The sequence below is a fragment of the Adelges cooleyi genome, unplaced genomic scaffold (assembly GCF_023614345.1).
Source record: "Adelges cooleyi isolate 19-005CV unplaced genomic scaffold, UGA_ACOO_1.1 ACOO_flye_CR_arks_rails_tigmint_CR_PRNA_33, whole genome shotgun sequence".
NCBI lineage: Eukaryota > Metazoa > Arthropoda > Insecta > Hemiptera > Adelgidae > Adelges > Adelges cooleyi.
The window spans coordinates 211194-233369 of record NW_026096002.1 but is presented as its reverse complement, the minus strand read 5'-3'; the positions used below and the strand labels follow the sequence as shown (position 1 = coordinate 233369).

The following is a 22176-nucleotide window of genomic DNA, read 5'->3' as shown; positions in this document are numbered from 1 at the left end:
TAATATATTGTTTAACGTTAACACGTGGTCTGCGTCTGACCATGATCCAGGATTACCGGCCGAGCACATCAGAAAATTGCAAACGGAAAAAAACAAATACACAAACCAAAGCGGTTGAATCATATCGCTCGGCTTATAGCTTATAGTTATAATTCAAGTTGTGCAAGACTTTTGTGAAAGACAAACTAAACAGGTATACTATACTGTAAGGTGGGTATGATGTTGTTTTGAGCAGTAAGTACCTTATCCGTAGAGTAAGTCGATGGAAACGTATACGTGTTTTTAGTTCATTTGATGGATCGGTAAATGTCTTCCCTTCGTCGCCATTCATGTCATGTGTATAGCTTCAGTATGTTTTGTCAGTGTACATAACGCGTATAATTTGTAAATACAGTATTAAGCCAATAAGAAAAAAATAAAATTCACATTTTACCAATTTTTTCGTTCGCTGACATTTTAACATTTTTTGTACTTTGTAATATTTCTATTGCGAAACCAATGTTGTTTTGAATAGTGTTGGCCGCGAATATTTATTTTATTTTACTTTTTTTTAACGTTACGTTCACCGTTAACCCATCTCAGAAAATAGAAATAGTGGTATACGTAAATCACAAATATAGATGGCAGTTCTAACTTCTACCGTAGATTAGGTCGGTGGAAAACTCTGTATACGTGTTAAAAGTTTATTTGGTAGATCGGTTGATGGCTTGCTTCCTCCGCCGCTTATAGCATGTATATAGTTTCATCAAGTTTGCTTTGTGCACAAATTGTGTATGGATTGTAAATAAAATTTAGAATAAATAATAAAAATTTTTTTTAGCAATTATTTCGTTCGGTGACATTTAAACTTTGTCATATTCTATAATAAAATGTTTAAAACAGATGCTTACAGTAATTTTTAACATACCTATCTATTTATCTCATAATGTAACATTGTATAAAATAAAAATCGTGTGTTTAAAAATTATTTTTTAGCGCTAACCAAAAAACTTTAGTAGACCCGACTTAGGGTTGACAGTCTGTCTATAATAATGTATTGACATTGTTACCCATGTATCGTTATTAACAATATAATAAAAATATTGTCACTAGCGATTCACTCACACGTTATAACTGTTGTTAAAGTGTAATAGCCCATTTTTTGGTGATTTTCCTAAATAAAAAAAAAGTTTGACAACAGAATTTTGACGAAATTTTAATGTGTTATAATTCTATTCTAGATCTAAAACCGATTGGAAACTATTGTTTTTGTAACTCATTAACCATACAAGAAATTTCATGTTGCGTTAGCCGTGTCACTGTTTTCGCGTTACACATTTACTTTCGGTTAGTCTCAGTGATAAAAGAAAATGATAAGAAATAAGAAATCCTCGATTAAATGTTTTTCCGTAGAGCAGACAAAATAACTAGGTTTTTTTCTGTTATTAAATAAAAAACAATTTTTAATTATTTTAGAAACATATTATTTATTAAAGCGTCGCACAAAACAAAAGTTTAGAAATCATTTCATACAACAACAACAGCTTATAGTCTCAAACAGATGCTCTTTAAAAACGACAGTAAAAATGTACATAATGATCTTAAACTATTAATTGTTCCTTATCCAACCCTAGTTTTCTCGAGAAAGATTTCTCGTACACAAGTAAATTTTCAACATAAAAGCGAAATACTCTATCGATACCGTGGTGAGACGCACGGTATACCATTTCTTCTAAATCTATGGCGTATTCGGATTTTTCGTTTTCGGCGTTGAAAGCCGGCAAGCAACGGGCCATTAGAAAGTCCTGCAATATTTTATCTGCGCATTTTATTTGTTCCACGAAATAGTCGTAACCCATCCTTAAATTATCTATCTTGACCATACCATTACCGTCCAAGTAATTTGATTTGATGTATTGCTGACGGTCGTAGTGAGGTAGTAAGAATTCCATGGCGTCAATCACTGTTGTTGTGCCCGTGGCTTTGGAAGCTTTGTGGAAAAAATTCAGAGCTACTAGCATTTTTTCGATCCATGACTTATATACGTCCATTGTTTCCCACAGCCGTTCCATGCAAGCCAACATTGATGCGTTCGAACCCATGCTCATGCAATGCCCCCCGATTACTTCAACTGATAAATCGTTCATGAATTTTAGGTTTTCGCTGTAAAAGCAGTTTACCGCGGTCGAAGATTTTAGCAATTTGTCGGTGTAGTTTGCCGGGGTAACAATATTGCCGTCTGCCCCTTTATTCAATAGATCTGACACGTCCATCACTTTGCCGTCGATTGATTTTAATTCTCGATCTAGGGCTTCTGCTACCAGCATCTTCCACCACTTCGCCTTTAATATATTGTTCAATGTCGACACGTTGTCTGCGTCGGACCATGATCTAGGATTCTCGGCCGAGCACATCAGAAAAGTGCAAACGGAAAACAACGAATACGCGAACAATAGCGGTTGAATCATATTGGTCGGTCTATAGTGTCTTAGAAATCAACTAAACAGGTATACTATACAGTTAGATAAGTATAATATTGTTTTTGAACAGTAAGTGTCGTCCGTGACTTTTTATTTTACTTTATTTAACGATACGTTCACCGTTAAGCCATCTGGGGAAATAGTAGTACTGTATTCGTATAACGCAAATATACATGACAGTGCTAACTTCTACCGTAGAATAAGTCGGTGGGAAACTCTGTATACGTGTCACAAATTCATTTGGTGGATGTCTTGCTTCCTCCGTCATTTACGTCATGCATATTGCTGCATCAAGTTTAATTAGTGCACACAATGTACATGGATTGAAAATAAAATGTAGATTTGTAATAAAAAAAAATTGCTTAGCAATTTTTTCGTTTGGTGACATTTGTCACTTTGTCGTATTTCTATAATGAATATAAATAAAAAATATTAAATGAAACATGATCAAAAATAAAAATATTTAAAACAACTCCGTACAAAAATTATCAACACACCTGTTTATTTATCTGCTAATTTTTATGTATATCAATAGATTGACAAACCGATCGTTTTGAATAACTGTTGTAGTGTTAAACTCTCGTTTTTAATATTATTATATATTATATTCTCATTGGTGTTCTCCTTGTTTTTAAATCTATTATTATTATACCTATAACAATGTCTCAGGTCATTAAACTTTTTCATATTGAATCCTGCCTATTTGTAGTTTTTACACATGCCATTTGTACATATCCATTAAACAGCAAAACAAATTATAAATATAATAAAAAATACAGTACAGCGGGGTTATTGTACACGAAGGCTGATAGATTGAAATTCTTGAATAGTCCTTGTGTTGCAAGACTGAGTAAGGTATAAGAAATAAAAAAAGGTTCATATTTTCGCAATTTTTTCGTCTGCTGACAACTGTTTTTGTATTTCTTTATTTCTACGAGTATAATGAAAAAAATTAAAATATTAATTAAAATATGTTTTGCAAACCAAGCGTCACGATGAAGTATTATGTATTCGTTTTATGTGTAACTCTCAATTTGTCATTTTTCTATTGCCAAACTGTAAATCTCTCAGACGTGAAACTTTCGGTTTGTCGATCTGTTGACGTCCAAATTGATCAAAAATCGTGTAAGGAAATAAGTGCAATGTTTACAAAAAAAAAAAATATCAATAAAAATATTGTATGTTGTAATAATTGCATTTTATTATTGTTATAATAAACATTTTTTTTTTAGTGCTCAGTTGGACACGAATAGGGTGGACAATTAACAATATGAAAAAAATATTTTCATTACCAATTGACTGTTTATTCACTCACATATAGCTACCTAGAAATTGCCTAATTGTCAAATTGTAGTTTTCCCTTTTTTTGGGGGGGTTTCCTTATTAAAACAAAGTTTTACTACAGATTTTTGAGGAAATCGTTTTTGTTATAGTTCCGTTCTAAATTTACCTTTCATTGATAATAATTCCTTATAGGTTAGGTGTCCTTCGTCGTTCAAAGCACAAACAACAGTAGTTCCATTTAGAGCCACTCGATGACAAACGTCATACCGCATCAAATGGTTGCGAACTCAAAAAATGACAACTTCCATTTTAATCAATTCAGAAAAAAAAATTATTTATTTAACGAAAAGCTAACATGCTTCAAAAAGAATAAAAATTAACAAATCGTTTCATACAACAACAAAAGCTTATAATCTCAAACAGTAGCTATTTATAAATGACAGTAAAAATGCACATGACGATCTTAGGCAATTAATTGTATCTTATTGAAACCTAGTTTGGTCGAGAGAGATTTCTCGAACCTACGTAAATTTCCGCTATAGAAGTAAAATACCCAATCGATATCCTGATGTGATGCATGATCAACCATTTCTTCTAAATCCATGGCGTGTTTGGATTTCTCGTTTTCAGCGCTGAAAGCCGGCAAACAACGGGCCACGAGAAAGTTCATCAGTAATTTGTTTGCGCATTGTATTTGGTTTAGGAAAAAGTAGTAATCCCTTTTAAAATTATCTATCTTGACTGTACCGGTATCGTCCAAGTATTTTGATTTGATGTATTTCTCACGGTCGTAGTGCGGTAGTAAGAATTCCAAGGCGTTAATGAGCGTTGCTGTGCCTATGCTTTTGGAAGCATCGTGGAAAAAATTCAAAACTAATAGCATTTTTTCGACCAGTGACTTGTTTACATCCACTGTTTCCCAAAACCTTTCCATGCAATCCAACATTGATGCGCTCGAACCCAGGCTCATGCAATGCCCCCCGATTACTTCAATGAAAATATCGTTCATGAATTTTAGGTTTTCGCTGTAAAAGCAGTTTACCGTGGTCAAAGTTTTCAGTAATTTCTCGGTGTAGTTTGCCGGGGTGACAATATTGCCGTCCGCCCCTTTGGTCAATAGATCTGAGACATCCATTACTTTGCCGTCGATTGATTTTAATTCTCGGTCCAGGGCTAGGTCTACCAGTACCTTCCACCCCTTGGCCATCAATATATTGTTTAATTCTAACGCGTTCTCTGCGTCTGACCATGAACCAGAATTACCGGCCGAGCACATCATAAATGGGCAAACGGACAACAACGAATACACGAACAAAAGCGGTTGAATCATATTCGTCAAACTATAGTATATATATATATATATATTTCGAGTAGTGCTAGACTTTTCAGAAAAACCAACTTAACTATACTGTTATACTGTCTACTGTACCGTTAGGTAGGTACAATGTTTTTTTGAGCTGCAAGTGTCATCCGTGAATATTAATTTTACTTTTTTTAACTATACGTTCAACGTTAGGCCACCTACGAGAATAATAATAAATGTTTGGCATAAAACAAATATAAACGACATATGTGTGTTCTACCGTATTGTGCACGTGTTACAAATTTATTCGGTGGATGATTTTGTTCCTTCGCCGTTTACGTCATGTGTATAACTTGAACATGTTTGCCTAATGTACAAAATGTACATCAATAAAAAATAAAAAGGTTACTTGTAATTTTACTTTATTATTTCTAAAACTCAACAATAAAAATAAAATATGAAATATATTATAATATAATATTATAGCTGAAAGAGAGAAAATATCTTTTTAATAAACGCTTCTACGCGAATTTGTGGATAGTAGGTTTAAACAAATACCGTCTAAACCAAGTACGGTAAGAAAGTATTAGAAAGTATTATTCGTAGGTGAAGAGTAGTAGTAAGTAGTAGTAAACGAGAATCGAAATAAGACCATTGTTTATAAATTAAAATATCAATAAAAATATTGTACATAATAACAATTGTGGGCTTAAACGTTATTTTTTAGTGCTAAGGTTAAGGACATGACTAGAGTTGATCGTCTGTCTATAAAAATGTATTGCTATTGTTACCCATATATGATAATTAACATTATAAAAAAAATATAAGCTTAGAATATTACTGGTCAATAATTACTCTTGAATAATATATTTATGCATTTTCAGGTTACACTTTTATTGTGTTATAAAAAAAAATGGTAGTTAAAACTAAATAAATAATATTGTTTTTGTACCATACAATACATGTTTAAATCATGTCACCATTTTCGCGTTACACATATACTTTCAGTTAGATAAGAGATCAGTGATAGGAGCAAATGGTAATAGATAAGGTATCCATGATTAAATATTTTTCCATGGAGCAGACAAAATAACTACGTTTTTTCTGTTATAATTATATTATACTATGTAATTTTAAGCGTTCTTACAAAATAAAAACGAAGACTTTAAAACAGTAGCTCTTAATAAATGACAGTAAAAATGTACACAGTAATCTTAAACTAATAATAGTTCCTTAACGAACCCTAAATTAGTCGAAAAAGTTTTCTCGTACACATATAAACATTTAACATAAAAGCGAAATACCTTATCGATATCCTGATGTGTCGCATGATAGGTCATTTCTTCTAAATCTATGGCGTATTTGGATTTTTCGTTTTGGTCGTTGAATGATGGTAAGCAACGAGCCGTAAGAAAGTCCTGCAGTATTTGGTTTGCGCATTGTAAATGGTCTTGGAAATAGCCGTAAACCCTCCTGAAATTATCTATCTTGACCGTATCATTATCGTCCAAGTAATTTGATTTAGTGTATTTCTGACGGTCGTAGTGCGGTAGTAAGAATTCCAAAGCGTTAATGGGTGTTGTTGTGCCCATGTTTTTGGAAGCATCGTGGAAAAAATTCAGGACTACTAGCATTTTTTCGATCCATGACTTATGTATGTCCATTGTTTCCCAAAACCGTTCCATGCAATCCAACTTAAGTGAGTCCGAATCCAGGCTCATGCAATGCACCCCGATCACTTCAATAAATATATCATTCATGAACTTTAGTTTTTCGCAGTAAAAGCAGTTTACCGCGGTCGAAGATTTTAGTAATTTGTCGGTGTAGTTTGCCGGGGTGACTATATTGCCGTCCGTTTCTTTATTCAATAGATCTGACAGGTCCATTACTTTGCCGTCGATTGATTTTAATTCTTGATCTAGGGCTTCTGCTACCAGTACCTTCCACCCCTTCGCCTGCAAGATATTGTTTAATGTTGACACGTTGTCTGCGTGTGACCATGATACAGGTTTACCTGCCGAGCACATCAGAAAAATGCAAACGGACAACAACGAATACACGAACAAAAGCGGTTGAATCATATTGGTCGGACTAAAGTTTATAGTTATATTTCAATTCGTGCCAGACTGTTCTGTAAAACCGACTGTAAACAGGTATACTATACTGTAAGGTGGGTATGATGTTGTTTTGAGCAGTAAGTATCAACCGTAGAGCAATTCGATGGAAACCTATACGTGTTACTAGTGCATTTGATGGATCGGTGGACGTCTTCCCTTCTTCGCCTTTCACGTCATGGGTATAGCGTCAATATTGTTTGTCAGTGTATATAACGCGTATAGACTGTAAATACAATATCAAGTCAATAAGAAAAAGAAAAAATTCATATTTTGGCAATATTTTCGTTCGCTGACATTTTAACATTTTTTGTACTTTGTACTTTAGTATTTTCTATTGGTTTCATGTGTAATTTTCAATTTTCAATTTTACTCTATTAAACTCTACGTTGACCGTTATGCCACCCGATAAAATATTAAGAATTGTATTCGTATATCACAAATGTATAGCAATGGTAGTTCTAAATGTACTGTAGGTTAAGTTGGTGTAAGTTCTGTATACTTGTAAATAAAGTTAAAAATTAAAGAAAATATTTCAAGTTTATTAGCAATTATTTCGTTTAGTAACAGTTAAACTTTGTAGTATTTCTATAATTAAGAAAAATAATACATGATGAATGTAACGTGATCAAAAACTTAAGTTAAAATTTTTAAAACAACTCTTTGCAACACACCTATCTGTCAATCTCATGTTAAACACTAGATTGACAAACCGATCGTTTCGTGTAAAAGAGGCTCTACAAGGAATACGTTCAAGAATATCTGTTGTAGAGGACGAGTCTTGTAAGTGTTATATTTCCATTCTAGATCTACCTTCAATCAATTTATCAGACCTAAATCCCTAAAACTTTCCTCGAAGAAGTGAAGTAAAGAAAAAATTATATCCATTCTAGAGGAAATAGATGATATGACATTTTTATGGTTTGTTATCGGTAGTACTATGGTTATGGAATATTCCACACAAATTTTGAAGTGATTTGACTATTTCTAAATAAGTTATAGATCATCGTAAGTTAAAAAAAATATAATTTTTTGGGTTTTTTTCTCGATTTTGATAGGGAACTGGGAAGAGTTGTGTTTTTATAATGTTAGGCCTTATAAAGTACCTATCAGATACAAGTTCTGTTATATAAATTTGCTACATGAAAAAATTGGTTCAAAGCAATTTAAAAGATATCGTAGGTCCGCTTACAAATATAAACACACATTATTGTAAATAAATTACCTTTTCAGCTCTGCGTCGAAGCTCTGAATAATACTGGTCAATAATATACTTATTCATTTTCTCGTTACACTTTTACAGTGTTAAAAATAAAATGGTCGTTTATACTTGCTATGTAAACTAATAAAATAATAATTATTATAAAAAAAGAAAACTATGGTTTTTGTAATACATTTAACATACAAGAAATTTCATGTTGCATTTGTCATGTCACCATTTTTGCGTTACACTTTAACTCTCAGTTAGAGACAGGAGATAAAAGATTATTTATAAAAAATAAGAGATTAGAGGTTAGTGATAAGAGATAAGATATCCATTATTAAATGTTTTCGTCGTAGAGCAGATAAAATAACTAAGTTTTTTCTGTTATAATTATTATGTAATTTTTTTGCGTTCATGTACAATAAAAACGTATAGTCTAAAACAGTAGCTCTTAATAAATTACATTGAAAATGTACATAACTACATCAAACTATTAATTGTTCCTTATCGAACCCTAGTTTAGTCGAGAAAGATTTCTCGTACACAAGTAAATTTTCAATATAAAAGATAAATACACTATCGATATCCTGGTTTGACGCATGATCGGCCATTCTTTCTAAATCTATGGCGTCTTCGGATTTTTCTCTTTCGGCGTTGAAAGCCGGCAAACAACGGGCCGTGAGAAATTCCAGCAATATTCTGTTTGCGCATCGTATATGGTCTAGGAAAATGTAGTAGTCCCTTCTAAAATCATCTATCTTGACTGTATCATTATTGTCCAAGTAATTTGATTTGATGTATTTCTCACGGTTGTAGTGCGGTAGTAAGAATTCCAAAGCGTTAATGGGTGTTGTTGTGCCTATGCTTTTGGAAGCATCGTGGAAAAATTTCAGAACTTCTAGCATTTTTTCGATCCATGACTTATGTATGTCCATGGTTTCCCAAAACCGTTCCATGCAATCCAACTTAAGTGAGTCCGAATCCATGCTAATGCAATACTCTCCGATTACTTCAGTAAATATATCGTTCATGAACTTTAGATTTTCGCCGTAAAAGCAGTTTACAGCAGTCGAAGATTTTAGTAACTTGTCGGTGTAGTTTGCCAGGGAAACAATATTGCCGTCCGTTTCTTCTTTCAATAGATCTGACATGTCCATTAATTCGCCGTTGGTTGATTTTAGTTCTTGATCTTGGGTATTCGTTACCAGTACCCTCCATCCCTCCGCCTTCAATAAATTGTTTAATGTTGAAACGTGGTCTGAGTGTGACCATGATACAGGTTTACCTGCCGAGCACATCAGAAAAATGCAAACGGAAAACAACGAATACACGAAAAAAAGCGGTTGAATCATATTGATCGGACTATAGTTTATAGTTATAATTCGCGTTGTGCAAGACGTTTTCAAAAGCCAACTAAAAAGGTATACTATACTGTTAGATAGGTGTAATGTTGCTTAAAGCAGTAAGTATCACTTTATTTAACTCTATGTTCACCGTTAGGCCGCCTACGAAAACAGTGATACTTGTTTTTGTGTAAAGCAAATATAAATGGCAGTTCTAACTTCTAACCTAGATTAAGTCGATGAAACTCCGTATACGTGTTACAATTTTATTTGGCGCATATCTTCCCTCCTCCGCCATTCACTTCATGTGTATAGCTTCATCAAGGTTACCTAATGTGCAAAATATGTATGGATTGTAAATACGATTTTTAAATTAATAATAAAAAAATAATTTCAATTTTGTTAGCAATTATTTCGATTGGTAACATTTAAACTTTGTCGTATTTCCATAATAAAGAACAATAATAATTATTAAATGTAACGTGATATGGCTGCCGGTGTAATGTCTGTCGAAAGAAGCTATGTTACCGCCAAGAGGAAGCGAGGAGACTGATGAACGGAACTCCTCATCTTCTCCGATGGACTTAATAGTAGTTAATAAGAAGTCAAAGACCATGAGGGCCAACACTTATCGCAAGATAATGAGCGAACTCTGCTAGTTTATGGAGCCAGCCAAGGTGGACCAAAATCAAAAGATGAACTAAAGTAAGGTGATCGTCAAGGACACAACGGACAAAGCAATGGCTCATAAGAGTCTGATCCAAGGGGATGCTCAGGCCAACCTGCTAGAGTTTAGGAGAGCGGCCAAGTTCCTAGTCCAAGTAATCGGTCAATGCTCTTGTAGACGAGTTTACAAAGAGTAAAATTTGTGCGTGTGGTCCGATCTAGATGTCGTACCTATTTACATTTTTTTGTGTCCAAAAAACGTTGTACTTGAATTTTCGGTATACATATAATTGTACCTCATAAAAAAAAAACATGATGGTTATACGGATCGTATTACTATAACAAATCCATGGTTAAATTTGTTGATTACCTACTCAGCTCTGCATAGAAGCTAAAAATATTACTGGTCGATAATTACTGCTGAATTAATATATTTATGCATTTGTCATGTCACCATTTTGGCGTTACACTTGCACTTTAAGATTATTTATAAAAGATAAGAGATTAGAGATTAGTGATAAGAGAAAATTATATGAGCTAACATATCCATGATTTAATGTTTTTTCTGTAAGGCAGAAAAAAAACGAAAAAAAAAAGCTATGAAAATACATTTCATATGTGGTTCAAGGCATAAACGCTTACAGTCTGTGAGTACATCAGTATGATGGAAAGGCGTCAAAGGCAGGGAAGGAGTGAGTTGCTTTGCTTGCGAAATATCTGGCAGTAGATCGGAACAACAACAGTAGTACAGTTATTTTCAACTACTCAAAAATAAACGTTATACCATCAAATGGTTGCTAACATAAAACAATTTAAGCAACGACCGTATCAAATAGCACACGAATAAGAAAAATATATTTACTAAAAAAAATTGTAGTCTTTTCAGATACTTATTTGTAGTGTACAAAAACAAACATGTGTCAAGCAGAAAAAAAATTTAGGAATCGTTTCTTATAACAACAAAAACGAAGAATCTAAAACAGTAGCTTATAATAGACTACATTGAAAATGTTCATAATGATCTTAAACTATTAATCGTTCTTTATTGAATCCTAGTTTAATCAAGAAAGAATTGTCGTACACAAGTAAATTGTTAACAAAAAAGTCAAATACTTTATCGATACCTTGATGTAACGTAAGATTGCTTATTTCTGCTTCAATTTTTAGGATGTTGTCTGATTTTTGGTTTCCGCTCATGCAAGTCGGCAAACAACGGGCCACGAGAAAGTCCCACAGTAATTTGTTTGCGCAATTCACTTTGTCTAGGAGATATTCGTAATCCTTCTTAAAATTATGCATCTTGACCGTACCATTTTCGTCCACGAAATTTGATTTGGTGTATTTTTGACGGTCGTAGTGTGGTAATAGGCTTTCCAAAGTGTCAATGACAATTGTCGTGCCAACGCCTTTGGCAGCTTTGTGGAAAAAATTCAGAACTAATAGCATTTTTTTAATGAGTTTTAATTATTGACACTAACAAATTTTCAACTTAAAGGTTCTAAAATTACCGTAAAAAAATACAAAAATTTTCATCCCTCTTAGGGGGATAGGAAATGGGTATAATTTAAATTTGAGACTTCTGAAGTTTGAGGGGCATACCAAATAAATATTCCTTATAACTTTCAACTTGATCCGACTCTTTTTCTCAAAATTATAGCCAGTAAAAATTGAAACTATTAAACTCGTCTTGTTTTTATTTCTATTTTTTGAAATTTCAACTGGGAAGAACTTTGTAGACTTTTTCAATTTGAACAATCCCTCAAAGTACCAACTGTGATTTAAAGAGTTGCTACTCAAAGGAATTGTATAAGTATTAAAAAAGTTACAATAAATATAAAGTCGCAAAAAGCCCACTTCACGGTAAAACCAATTCAAACTCAGCTTCGCATCGAAGCTAAACATTTAGAAATTTTACATACTTTAAGAGTACTAGCAACAAAGAAGTCGATAAAACAACTTCCTTATCAAATAACACAAAATGAAGGAAACTTACTTACTAAAAATTTTTTTAGAAATTCCAGATACTTAGTTATATTACGAAAATCAAACATGTGTCAAAAAGAATAAAAATGTATAAATCTTTTTATACAACCACAAAAAAAAAAAAATAATGTAAAACAGGAGCTTTTAATTAATGACAGTAAAAATATACATAACAACGTTAAGGGTTACTGTTCCTTATCGAAACCTACTTTAGTCAAAATCGATTCCTCACATTGAATTAAATTGTCAACATAACAGTCAATTACTGCATGGATACCCTGAGGTGACGTAAGATTGCCCATTGCTTCTTCGATAACTATAATGTTTGGGGATTTTTCTTTTTCGTACTTGCAAGCCGGCAAACAACGGGCCACGAGAAAGTTCCACAGTATGTTGTTTGCGCAATTCATCTTGTCTAGGAGATATTCGCAATCCCTCTTAAAATCATCCATCTTAACTGTACCGTTAACGTCCAAATAGTTTGATTTTATGTATTTCTGACGGTCGTAGTGCGGTAGTAAGGATTCCATGGTGTCAATGACTGTTGTTGTGCCCATGTTTTTGGAAGCATTGTGGAAAAAATTCAGGACTTTTAGCATTTTTTCGATCAGTGACTTACTTATGACCATTGTCTTCCAAAACCGTTCCATGCAATCCAACATTGATGTGCTCGAACCCAGACTCATGCACTTGCCCGCGATTATTTTAATAAACATATCGTTTATGAATTTAAGGCTTTCACTGTAAATGCAGCTTACTGTGGTCGATGATTTTAGCAATTTGTCGGTGTAGTTAACCGGGGTAACAATATTGCCGTCCGCCCCTTTATCCAATACATCTGACACGTCCAATAGTCCGCCTTTGATTGATTTTAATTGTCGATCTAGGGCTTTTGTTACCAGTTGCTTCCACCCACTTGCCTTCAATATATCGTTTAATTTTGACACGTTGTCTCCGTCTGAATATGATCCAGGGTTACCGGCCGAGCACATCAGGAAAGCGTAATGAGAAAACAATAAATATACTTGCAAAAGTGGTCGAGTCATTATGGTCGGACTATAGTTTATTGTTTTATTTCGAGTTATGCTACACGTTTCTAGAAAACTAATTAAACGGGTATTTTATAGTAATAATTGTATTCGTATAACGCAAATATAGAAGGCACTTCTACGATGGATTTAATTGATGGAAAACTGTATACGTGGGACAAGTTAAATTGGAGGATCGGTGCATATCCCTCCTCTGAAATACACGTCATGTATTCTTCATGGAATGTGTACTTCATTAAATTGACTCTGTGTACAAAATGTGTTTGGATTGTAAACAAAAATTGTAAGTTAATAATACAAATTAATTTTTTAGCAATTATTCATTTGGTGACATTTGAGCGTTGTTGTATTTTTATAATAAATAATAATAATAAATATTAAATAAAATGTGTTCAGAAAAACAGTGTCACAATGAACTATTTTTTATTCGTTTTATATGTAATTTTTAATTTGTAATCATTCTATTTCCAAATTGTATAAGCCTCTCATAAACGCAACGTTCGGTTTGTCAACCTGTTGACGTCCAAATTGATCTAAAATCTATACTAACATTTTTAAAACAACTCCATACAACAATTTTCAACACACTTATCTATGTATCTGCCAATTTGTATGTTAAACAACACTAGTGCGGATACAATATGGTGACCTTCTGTCTATAAAAATATGTTGACATTGTTATCCATATATCATAATAATTAACAATGTAACGGAAATATTTTTATCACCTGTTGACTGTTAATTCACTCAAATGTATGGCAACCTAGAAATTTTCAAAGTTCAATTTCTCTTAGTTTTAGGGGTTTTCCTTATTAAAAAAAAAAGTTTGACTCCAGACTTTTGAGAAAATTTGTATGCGTTATGGTTTCATTCTAGTTCTCCGTTCGATTTAACTATCAGATCTAACTCCCTAAAACTTCCCTAAGAAGTGTAATAAAGAAAAAATGTTTATCCCTTATAGGGGAAAGGGTTTGTGATATTTCTTTTGGTTTGTCAACGTTTGTCGATAGAACAAAAAAAAAAAAAATTTCATATATAATGGGAACTAATTCGAATATTTTTTTCAAAAGTTATAGAGCATCGAATTTCAAGGTGAAAAATATGTACATTTTTTTATGTTTTTTTTCGATTTAAATGGAGAGGGATGCCTTTTTAAAATGTTGGCCTAATAAAGTATCTCTAAGGTACGATTCCTGATCTATAGAGTTGCTACATGAAGAAATCGGTTCAGCGGCTTAGAATCTATAGTGGGTTAGACACAAATTAAAAAATAATAACACATCATTGCAAATGCATTACCATCGAAGCTCAAAATATTACTGGTCGAATACTACTATTGAATAATATAACTATGCATATTCACGTTACACTTTTACTGTGTTAAAAATAAATTGTAGTTAATACTTATTATGTAAACTAATTAAATAATTAATATTAAAAAAGTAAAATGATTGTTTTTATAGTACATTTAATTTTTATTCATATTGCTGCAATCATTGGTCTCAAGCCACCTACCGTACAATACATTTCTTTTTGCATTAGTCATGTCACCATTTTGGCGTTACACCATTAAGGTTGTCAACACAGGTAATGCCGATTAAGCAACGTCCGTATCAAATAAAACACAAAGAAGAAAAACTACTTACTGAAACAAAATGTTTAAAATTTCAGATACTTCGTTATATTACGAAAAACAAACATGTGTCAAACAGAATACAAATGTAGAAATCGTTACAATCATAACACAACAAAAACGAAGAATCTTAAACAGTAGCTCATAATAAATTACAGTAAAAATGTACATAATGATCTTAAACTATTAATCGTTCCTTATTAAACCCTAGTTTAATTAAGAAAGATTGGTCGTACACAATTAAATTTTTAACAAAAAAGTCAAATTGTAAAAAAAAATTTTAAGTTAATAATAAAAATTAATTTTTTAGCAATTATTCATATGGTGACATTTTTAAAAGGCCCATTAAAAAGGTATACTATAGTGATAATTGTATATGTATAACGCAAATTAAGATGGCAGTTCTAACTCCTACCGTAGATTAAGTCGATGAAAGACTGATTACGTGTCACAAGTTCATTTGGGGGATCGGTTGTCGTCCCTCCTCCTACGTTCACTTTATTTTTATAGCTTCTTCAAGGTTACTTATTGTGCCAAATGTGTATGGATTGTAAATCAAATTTAATCAATAGAAAAAAAAAATTACCATTAATAAATCGCTTGGCGATATTTTAATTTTTTTTTGTTATTCTTCATTTGTATAATTAACAATAATTATAGATATTATATTCGACAAAACAATTATGAAGTGTCACGATGAAGTATTTCCATATTGTTTTGTGTGTAACTCAATTTCTACTCTTTGTATAGCATAAATGAAAATGCGAAATGATCGGTTAGTCGATCTGCTGACATTCAAATTGATCAACAACTTAAAATTAAATCTTAAAACAACTGCATAGTATAATTGTTGTAAACACCATTATAGATTGATCGTTTGATATTATCTTAAAGCATTAAACTTTTTCATTTTGAATCTTGCTAAATTGTAGGTTTTACTCTTGCCATAAGTACATAACTAAAAATATAGTAATAAGTATGTCTTGGATAAATATAGTATGTACCACATATTAAAAAAGAAATGATAGTCAATACTTATTATGTAAGTTAATTCAACAATAATTATTATAAAAAAGAAAATGTTTGTTTTTGTATTAATTTTTTTTATCCATATTGCTGCATTTATTGGTCTCGGACCACTAACCAGATACCACAATAGTTTAACCATTTTTTTCTTATAATTTAACCTTTTTGAAAATATTATATGTCCTTATGATTATTATAACTTCACTAGATGATTGTAATTTTACTAGTTTACACGGAAACGTATTGAAACATATTTTGGGTAGTGTTATTTTTTTAAATAATAAAAAAGCATATTTCAAAGTGTTGTTTTTTTTTTGTATGCTTTTAAAGCTTTTTTGATTATGCAAAAGTTTTTTATTAATATATGTAAGAGTACTTGCATTTTCGTTTTATGTCACCAGATACCACAATCGGTATCGAATAGTTTTACAATTTTTTTTATAATTTAACTTTTTTGAAAATATTATATGTTTTTATCATTATTAATATTTCTCTAGATGATTGTATCTTACTAGTTTACACGTAAATGTATCAAGAACACAGTTTTAGTCATGATATTTTAAAAAAAAGAAGAACCGGCAGTAGACCTGAATGACAACAGTAGTGGAGTCATGTAAAGCAAACTCAATATTAAACGTCATCTCAGAAGTTGCCAGCTCAAAAGAAGTCGATCAAACCTTATCAAATAACACAAAATAAAGGAAACTTACTTACAAAAAAAAAATTTAGAAATTTCAGATACTTAGTTATATTACGAATAGCAAACATGTGTCAAACAGAATAAACATTTAAAAATTATTTCACTCAAAAACAACAACGTATAATTTAAAACAAGAGGTTTTGATTAATGAAAGTTAAAATATACAAAACGGTATTAAACTCTTACTTACTCTTCAACAATCCCTAGGTCGGTTAAGAACGATTTCTTATTTTCAATTAATATTTTAGCATAAAATGTAAATAAAAAGTTGATACGTTGATTTGGCAAAATAGCATCCAATGATGCTTTGACATTTGTAATGATATCGGATATTTTGTCTTCGCCCAACAAACAACGGTCCACGAGAAAGCGCTGCAGTATTTTGTTTGCGCAATTCATCTTGTCTAGGAAAAAGCGATTATCTTTTTTTAAATTATCTATCATGATCGTACCAGTTTCGTCCAAGTATTTTGATTTGGTGTACTTCTGACGGTCGTAGAACGGTATTAAATATTCCAAGGTGTTAATGACAATTGTTGTGTGTAAGCCTTTTGAAGCTTTGTGGAAAAATTTCAGAACTTTTAGCATTTTTATAAGCAGTGACCTATTTTCGTCAAATGTCTGCCAATACCGGTCCATGCAATACAACTTTAATGCGTCCGAATTCTGGCTCATGCACTTGCCCACGATTATTTCAATGAATAAATTGTTTATGAATTTTAGGTTTTCGCCGTAAAAGCAGTTTACCGTGGCCGTACATTTTAGAAATTTATCGATGTTATTTGCCGGAGTAACAATATTGCCGTCCGCTCCTTTATTCAATAGCTCAGACACGTCCATTTCTTCTTCGTTGATTGCTTTCAATTCTTCATCTAAGGTACTTGTGAACAATTTCTGCCACCCGCTCGCATTTAACATATTGTTAAATTGGGACACGTTGTCTGTGTCTGACCATGATCCAGGATTACCGGCCGAGCACATCAAAAAAGTGCAAGCAGAAAAAAACAAATACACGAACAAATGCGGTTGAATCATATTGGTCGGATTATAGTATACAGATGGAGTATATTTCGAGTAGTGCTAGACTTTTGTGAAAGACAAACTAAACAGGTAAGCTATACTGTTAGGTAGGTATAATGTTGTTTTGAGCTGTAAGTGACATCCGTAGAGTAAGTCGATGGAAACGTATACGTGTTATTAGTTCATTTGATGGATCGGTAAATGTCTTTCCTTCGTCGCCATTCACGTCATGTGTATAGCTTCAGTATGTTTTGTCAGTGTACATAACGCGTTTAGATTGTAAATACAATTTCAAGTCAACAAGAAAAAGAAAAATTTCATATTTTAGCAATTTTTTCGTCCGCTGACATTTAAACAATTCTTGTACTTTGTACATTTACTATTCGTTTTATGTATAATATTTCTATTGCGAAACTATATAAGCAGTCTTATACACGAAACATCGGTATGTCGATCTGTTGACGTTCAAATTGATCAAAAACCTATATTTAAATTTTTAAAACAACTCCATACAATAATGTTCAACATACCTATATATTTATCCGACAATGTCTTGTTAGTCAACAGATTGACACACCGATCGTTTCTTATATGGGAGGCTTTCAAAGTTTACGTTCAAGAATATTTGTTGTAGTGTTGAACTTTCTTTTTTCTTATATTATTATATTCCCCATTGATGGTATCCCGGTTTTTAATGTTATTGATATGCCTATAGTATTATCTCAAACCATTAAACTTTTTCATTTTTATACCTGCATAATTGTAGTTTTTACACTTGCCATTAGTACATAACCAATAAACAGCAAAAAAACAACATAAATAATAATTAAAAAGTCAGTACAGTGTGTTTGGGTATACTGACGGGTACTGGTCTAGTGGTATGTATGTCAACATTATAATTTTAAGGGATAAAATCGTTTTTCAATAAACGCTTGAGAGCGAATCTGTGGATAGTAGGTTCAAAACAGTACAGTGGAATCTAGTAGTAGTAAGTAGTAGTAAGTAAGTAGTAAAAGAGTAAGTAAAAGAAGTCCAGCGTTCACAGAAAAAATACAAATTCCAATAAAATCATTGTATTTAATAATAATTGTGTGCTTAAAAATGACTTTTTAGACATAACTATAGTTGGCCGTCTGTCTATAAATATGTATTGCCATAGTCACCCATAAATCACATCTATAATTACATTTAAAATTTTCATTACCTATCGACAATTGATTCAGGCACACATAGCAACCTAGAAATTGACTACTATTCAAATTTACTACTAGAAAAATGTTTGTGTTATAGTCCATTCTAGTTCTACATTAGATCTTACTATCAGATCTAAATCCCTAAAACTTTAAAAAAAAAAAAAATATGTATAAATAGGTTTGTGATATTTATTTCGGTATATCAATGTTTATTTATTTGTTTATTTATTGAATTAGCGCCAGGAAGGCTCAAGTACAGGTACATAATTAGTAAATTATATTAGTATGATCAAATGTGTAAGATATAAAAATACAAGTAATGAACAGTATAATAATACTATAGAGATAGAAAATGAAAATTGAATAATAATGCTTCAGCTCTGGTAGACTATTAGAGAAAAAATCGAGAAAAGAGAAATAGAGAAAAAAATGGAAAGATTCGGTTGATCTAAATAGAAAACCCAATGTTTTTGTTGCCTTTAGGATTATAAATTCTATATGAGGTGTGAAAAGAAGATAAGAATGAAAAGTTACCCCAAGGTCTCGTATGGTATCAAGCACGAGCAGGTGTATTTTTCCTATGGAGTAATCAAATGCGATTTTATTTTTATTACCGAAAAAAGAGATTTTAGAGCACTTTGAAACGTTTAGACTAAGACCATTTAAAGTACAGCATTTTAAAAATGTGTTCAATTCATCTTGTAATATGGAGCACTCATTAAGGCAGGAAATAGTATAATATATTTAAGATCATCTGCAAAAAGTTTAAATTTAGTAAAGCAATTATCTTTATCAATCAGCAATAGTAAGAATAATGCAGGGGATAGTTGATCTCCTTGAGGTATTTCAGAAGTCACAAAGAATTTAGATAAGTACTCGTTAACTAATACTTGTTGGTAGCGGTTAGTTAAATATGATTTGATCCAGTTTAAAAGGTTACCGATTATGCCAATTGAGTTTAATTTAAAAATTAACATTTCATGATCTACAGAATAAAATGCTTTACGTCAGTGTAAATAACATCGACTTGGAGGCCAGCTTCTACAGATGCCAATAAGTCGTTGTTGAAACATAAAAGATTTGTTTCTGTACACATACCTGATCTAAACCCGTGTTGAATAACTGAAAGTAAGTTGTTTATTGAACGTGATAGTGGTGGTTCAAGTAGTTTTTCAAATAACTTAGGGAGAGATGATAACTTGGAAACGGGTCTATAGTTAGTTACGGAAGACTTGGAGCCAGTTTAATAAATTGGAAAACATATTGATTAAACAATATTTTATACTAATTTGGAGTCAATTCGCCTATTTTTACAAAAGATATACCATCTGATTCAATTGATTTATTTTTCCTTCTGAATGGTAAATTTAGAAATAGTAGACTTACTTAAAAATGACAGCTAATTATTATGTATACTTAAATATAATTACTATTTTACTACTTTTAATATATTTTTTTTAGTAGGTAAATAAATTTATACAAAACACTAATTAATTTAAGAGCACGGCAGTCCACTGTCTAAAATTGAGGCCTTAATTTTAGCCGTTTTAAGATGGGAGGATTTTAAAATTTGCATTTTTGTTACTGACTCACTGACTCACTCATCATCAAAATTATAAGACACTTCCCGTATAAAGTAGAAACGTAAATTTGGCACAAAGGTGGGTCTTATAGTGTAAGTAAAGGGAAAATCTGGAAATTGAAATTTTCTCAAAATGTATGAGCCAGGTGGGGATTAATGAACTTCGTCGCACTACAGCCGGTACAGGGCGCTGTTGATGCCCAAGTCTCTAGTCAGCTATCATTTGGTCGTAGTGTGTGTCTTTGTTAATTCGTGTTCACATGTATGGCAGTGTAGCGTGTTCTTTGTTCTTCTTACGTTTGTCACGTGGTAAATTATAAAGTGTAATTGTTTAGCTAAACGTTTAGGTTTCGTTTATACGTTTATAGTACTAAACTAGATTCATATTGGCTACTTGTATAAATTCTAGCTTCACTTCAAAGTGTAGTTGTATGTACATATATTCATATACATTATGTACATATATACGTAGTTGATATAAAAACATGTAAAAACAAGAGAAAATGTACGACGTACAATATACATTCAATGCCTCTTAAAAAAAAATTGTATTTATTTTTATTTGAGGGTTATTTGGTTATTTGCCACATGGCTCTAGCTTTTCTTTTTTGCTCGATTAATTTCCTTATATGTGTTGGGATTAGGTTTTGCGTCACATTAGGATTAGGTTGTTTTGGTGTGGACAAGCACCAGGCTGTATTTTGAGTAATTTTTGTAAATGTTAGTACGGCATTGTCTAACTCATTGGTGATTTTAGGCGGGTATTTTGATTATTTTTTTAATAAGATTTGTTTGGAATGGTGACCAGTTTATTTTTCCATTTATTAGTGAAGGGGTTAATGTTTTTAACGGTGGTTCTGTATGAGTGTGTTGTAGTTCAGCTAGATAGTTTTTTATACCGTTGGCATTCCGGAGACGTATGAGTAGTGATTTTGATGATGGAGAATTATTTGTCATTTTGAAAAATTAATTTGTTGAGTACAGTAGTTAGGAGGGAGTCTTAGTGTGACAAAGTCTAAAACACCGGTGACGAATATTGGTGGAGGAAGAGGGTTCGCTTAAGTTTTATTTTGTTCAGGATTTAAGTTTTTATTTACTGGCGTTTCGTCTATAACTAAAATTAAGTACCTATTTGTTGGTGCAAAAAATTTGTTTTGTTTTTTTTCTCAGGGGAGTCTTATGTTGAGTTTCTTGCGGAGGTGCGTTTGATTGTATTTTTAGGCTTTTAGAAGGAATGTTCAGATGAAATGTTACTGTAATCTGGAGACGAGATAGAGTACATGTTGAGCGCGTTGTATGCGTTTGTAGCTGTATTAGTAGTGTTGCCTTAGCCATTTATCGAAGTGATAATATGGTTCGGCTTTGTTGTATTTTTAATAGCGGTGCGGTCTTTTGGCGATTATTGGTTTTGATAAACGGATGACTGCCGCCGACCGATAGCCGGGGAGTCGTTAGTAGATATTGACGTAAAACACTGTATTTACGCAGACGATACAGCAATTGTAGTACAACACGAACAATTTGAACATGTAGACGAAAATTATCGGCTACTTTGGACGTTCTTGGGAAATATTATAGACACAATTACCTAAAACCCAACCCAAGTAAAACATAAGT

At 32.2% G+C, this 22176-nt stretch overlaps 1 protein-coding gene across 1 annotated transcript; it reads right to left on the bottom strand.

The window, feature by feature from the left end:
* Positions 1 to 6260: 6260 nt before the first annotated feature.
* On the bottom strand, positions 6261 to 9944 carry LOC126839983 (uncharacterized). Its single transcript, XM_050575457.1, has 2 exons — positions 9934 to 9944; positions 6261 to 7386 (listed from the first exon to the last, which is right to left on the bottom strand). The coding sequence occupies exon 2, from the start codon at positions 7125 to 7127 to the stop codon at positions 6261 to 6263; it is 867 nt and encodes a 288-aa protein (XP_050431414.1). The 5' UTR covers positions 7128 to 7386; positions 9934 to 9944.
* Positions 9945 to 22176: the final 12232 nt, after the last annotated feature.

Coding starts and splice junctions, on each gene's coding strand:
- LOC126839983 (XM_050575457.1), bottom strand. CDS start 7,127: ATGATTCAACCGCTTTTGTTCGTGTATTCGTTGTTGTCCGTTTGCATT.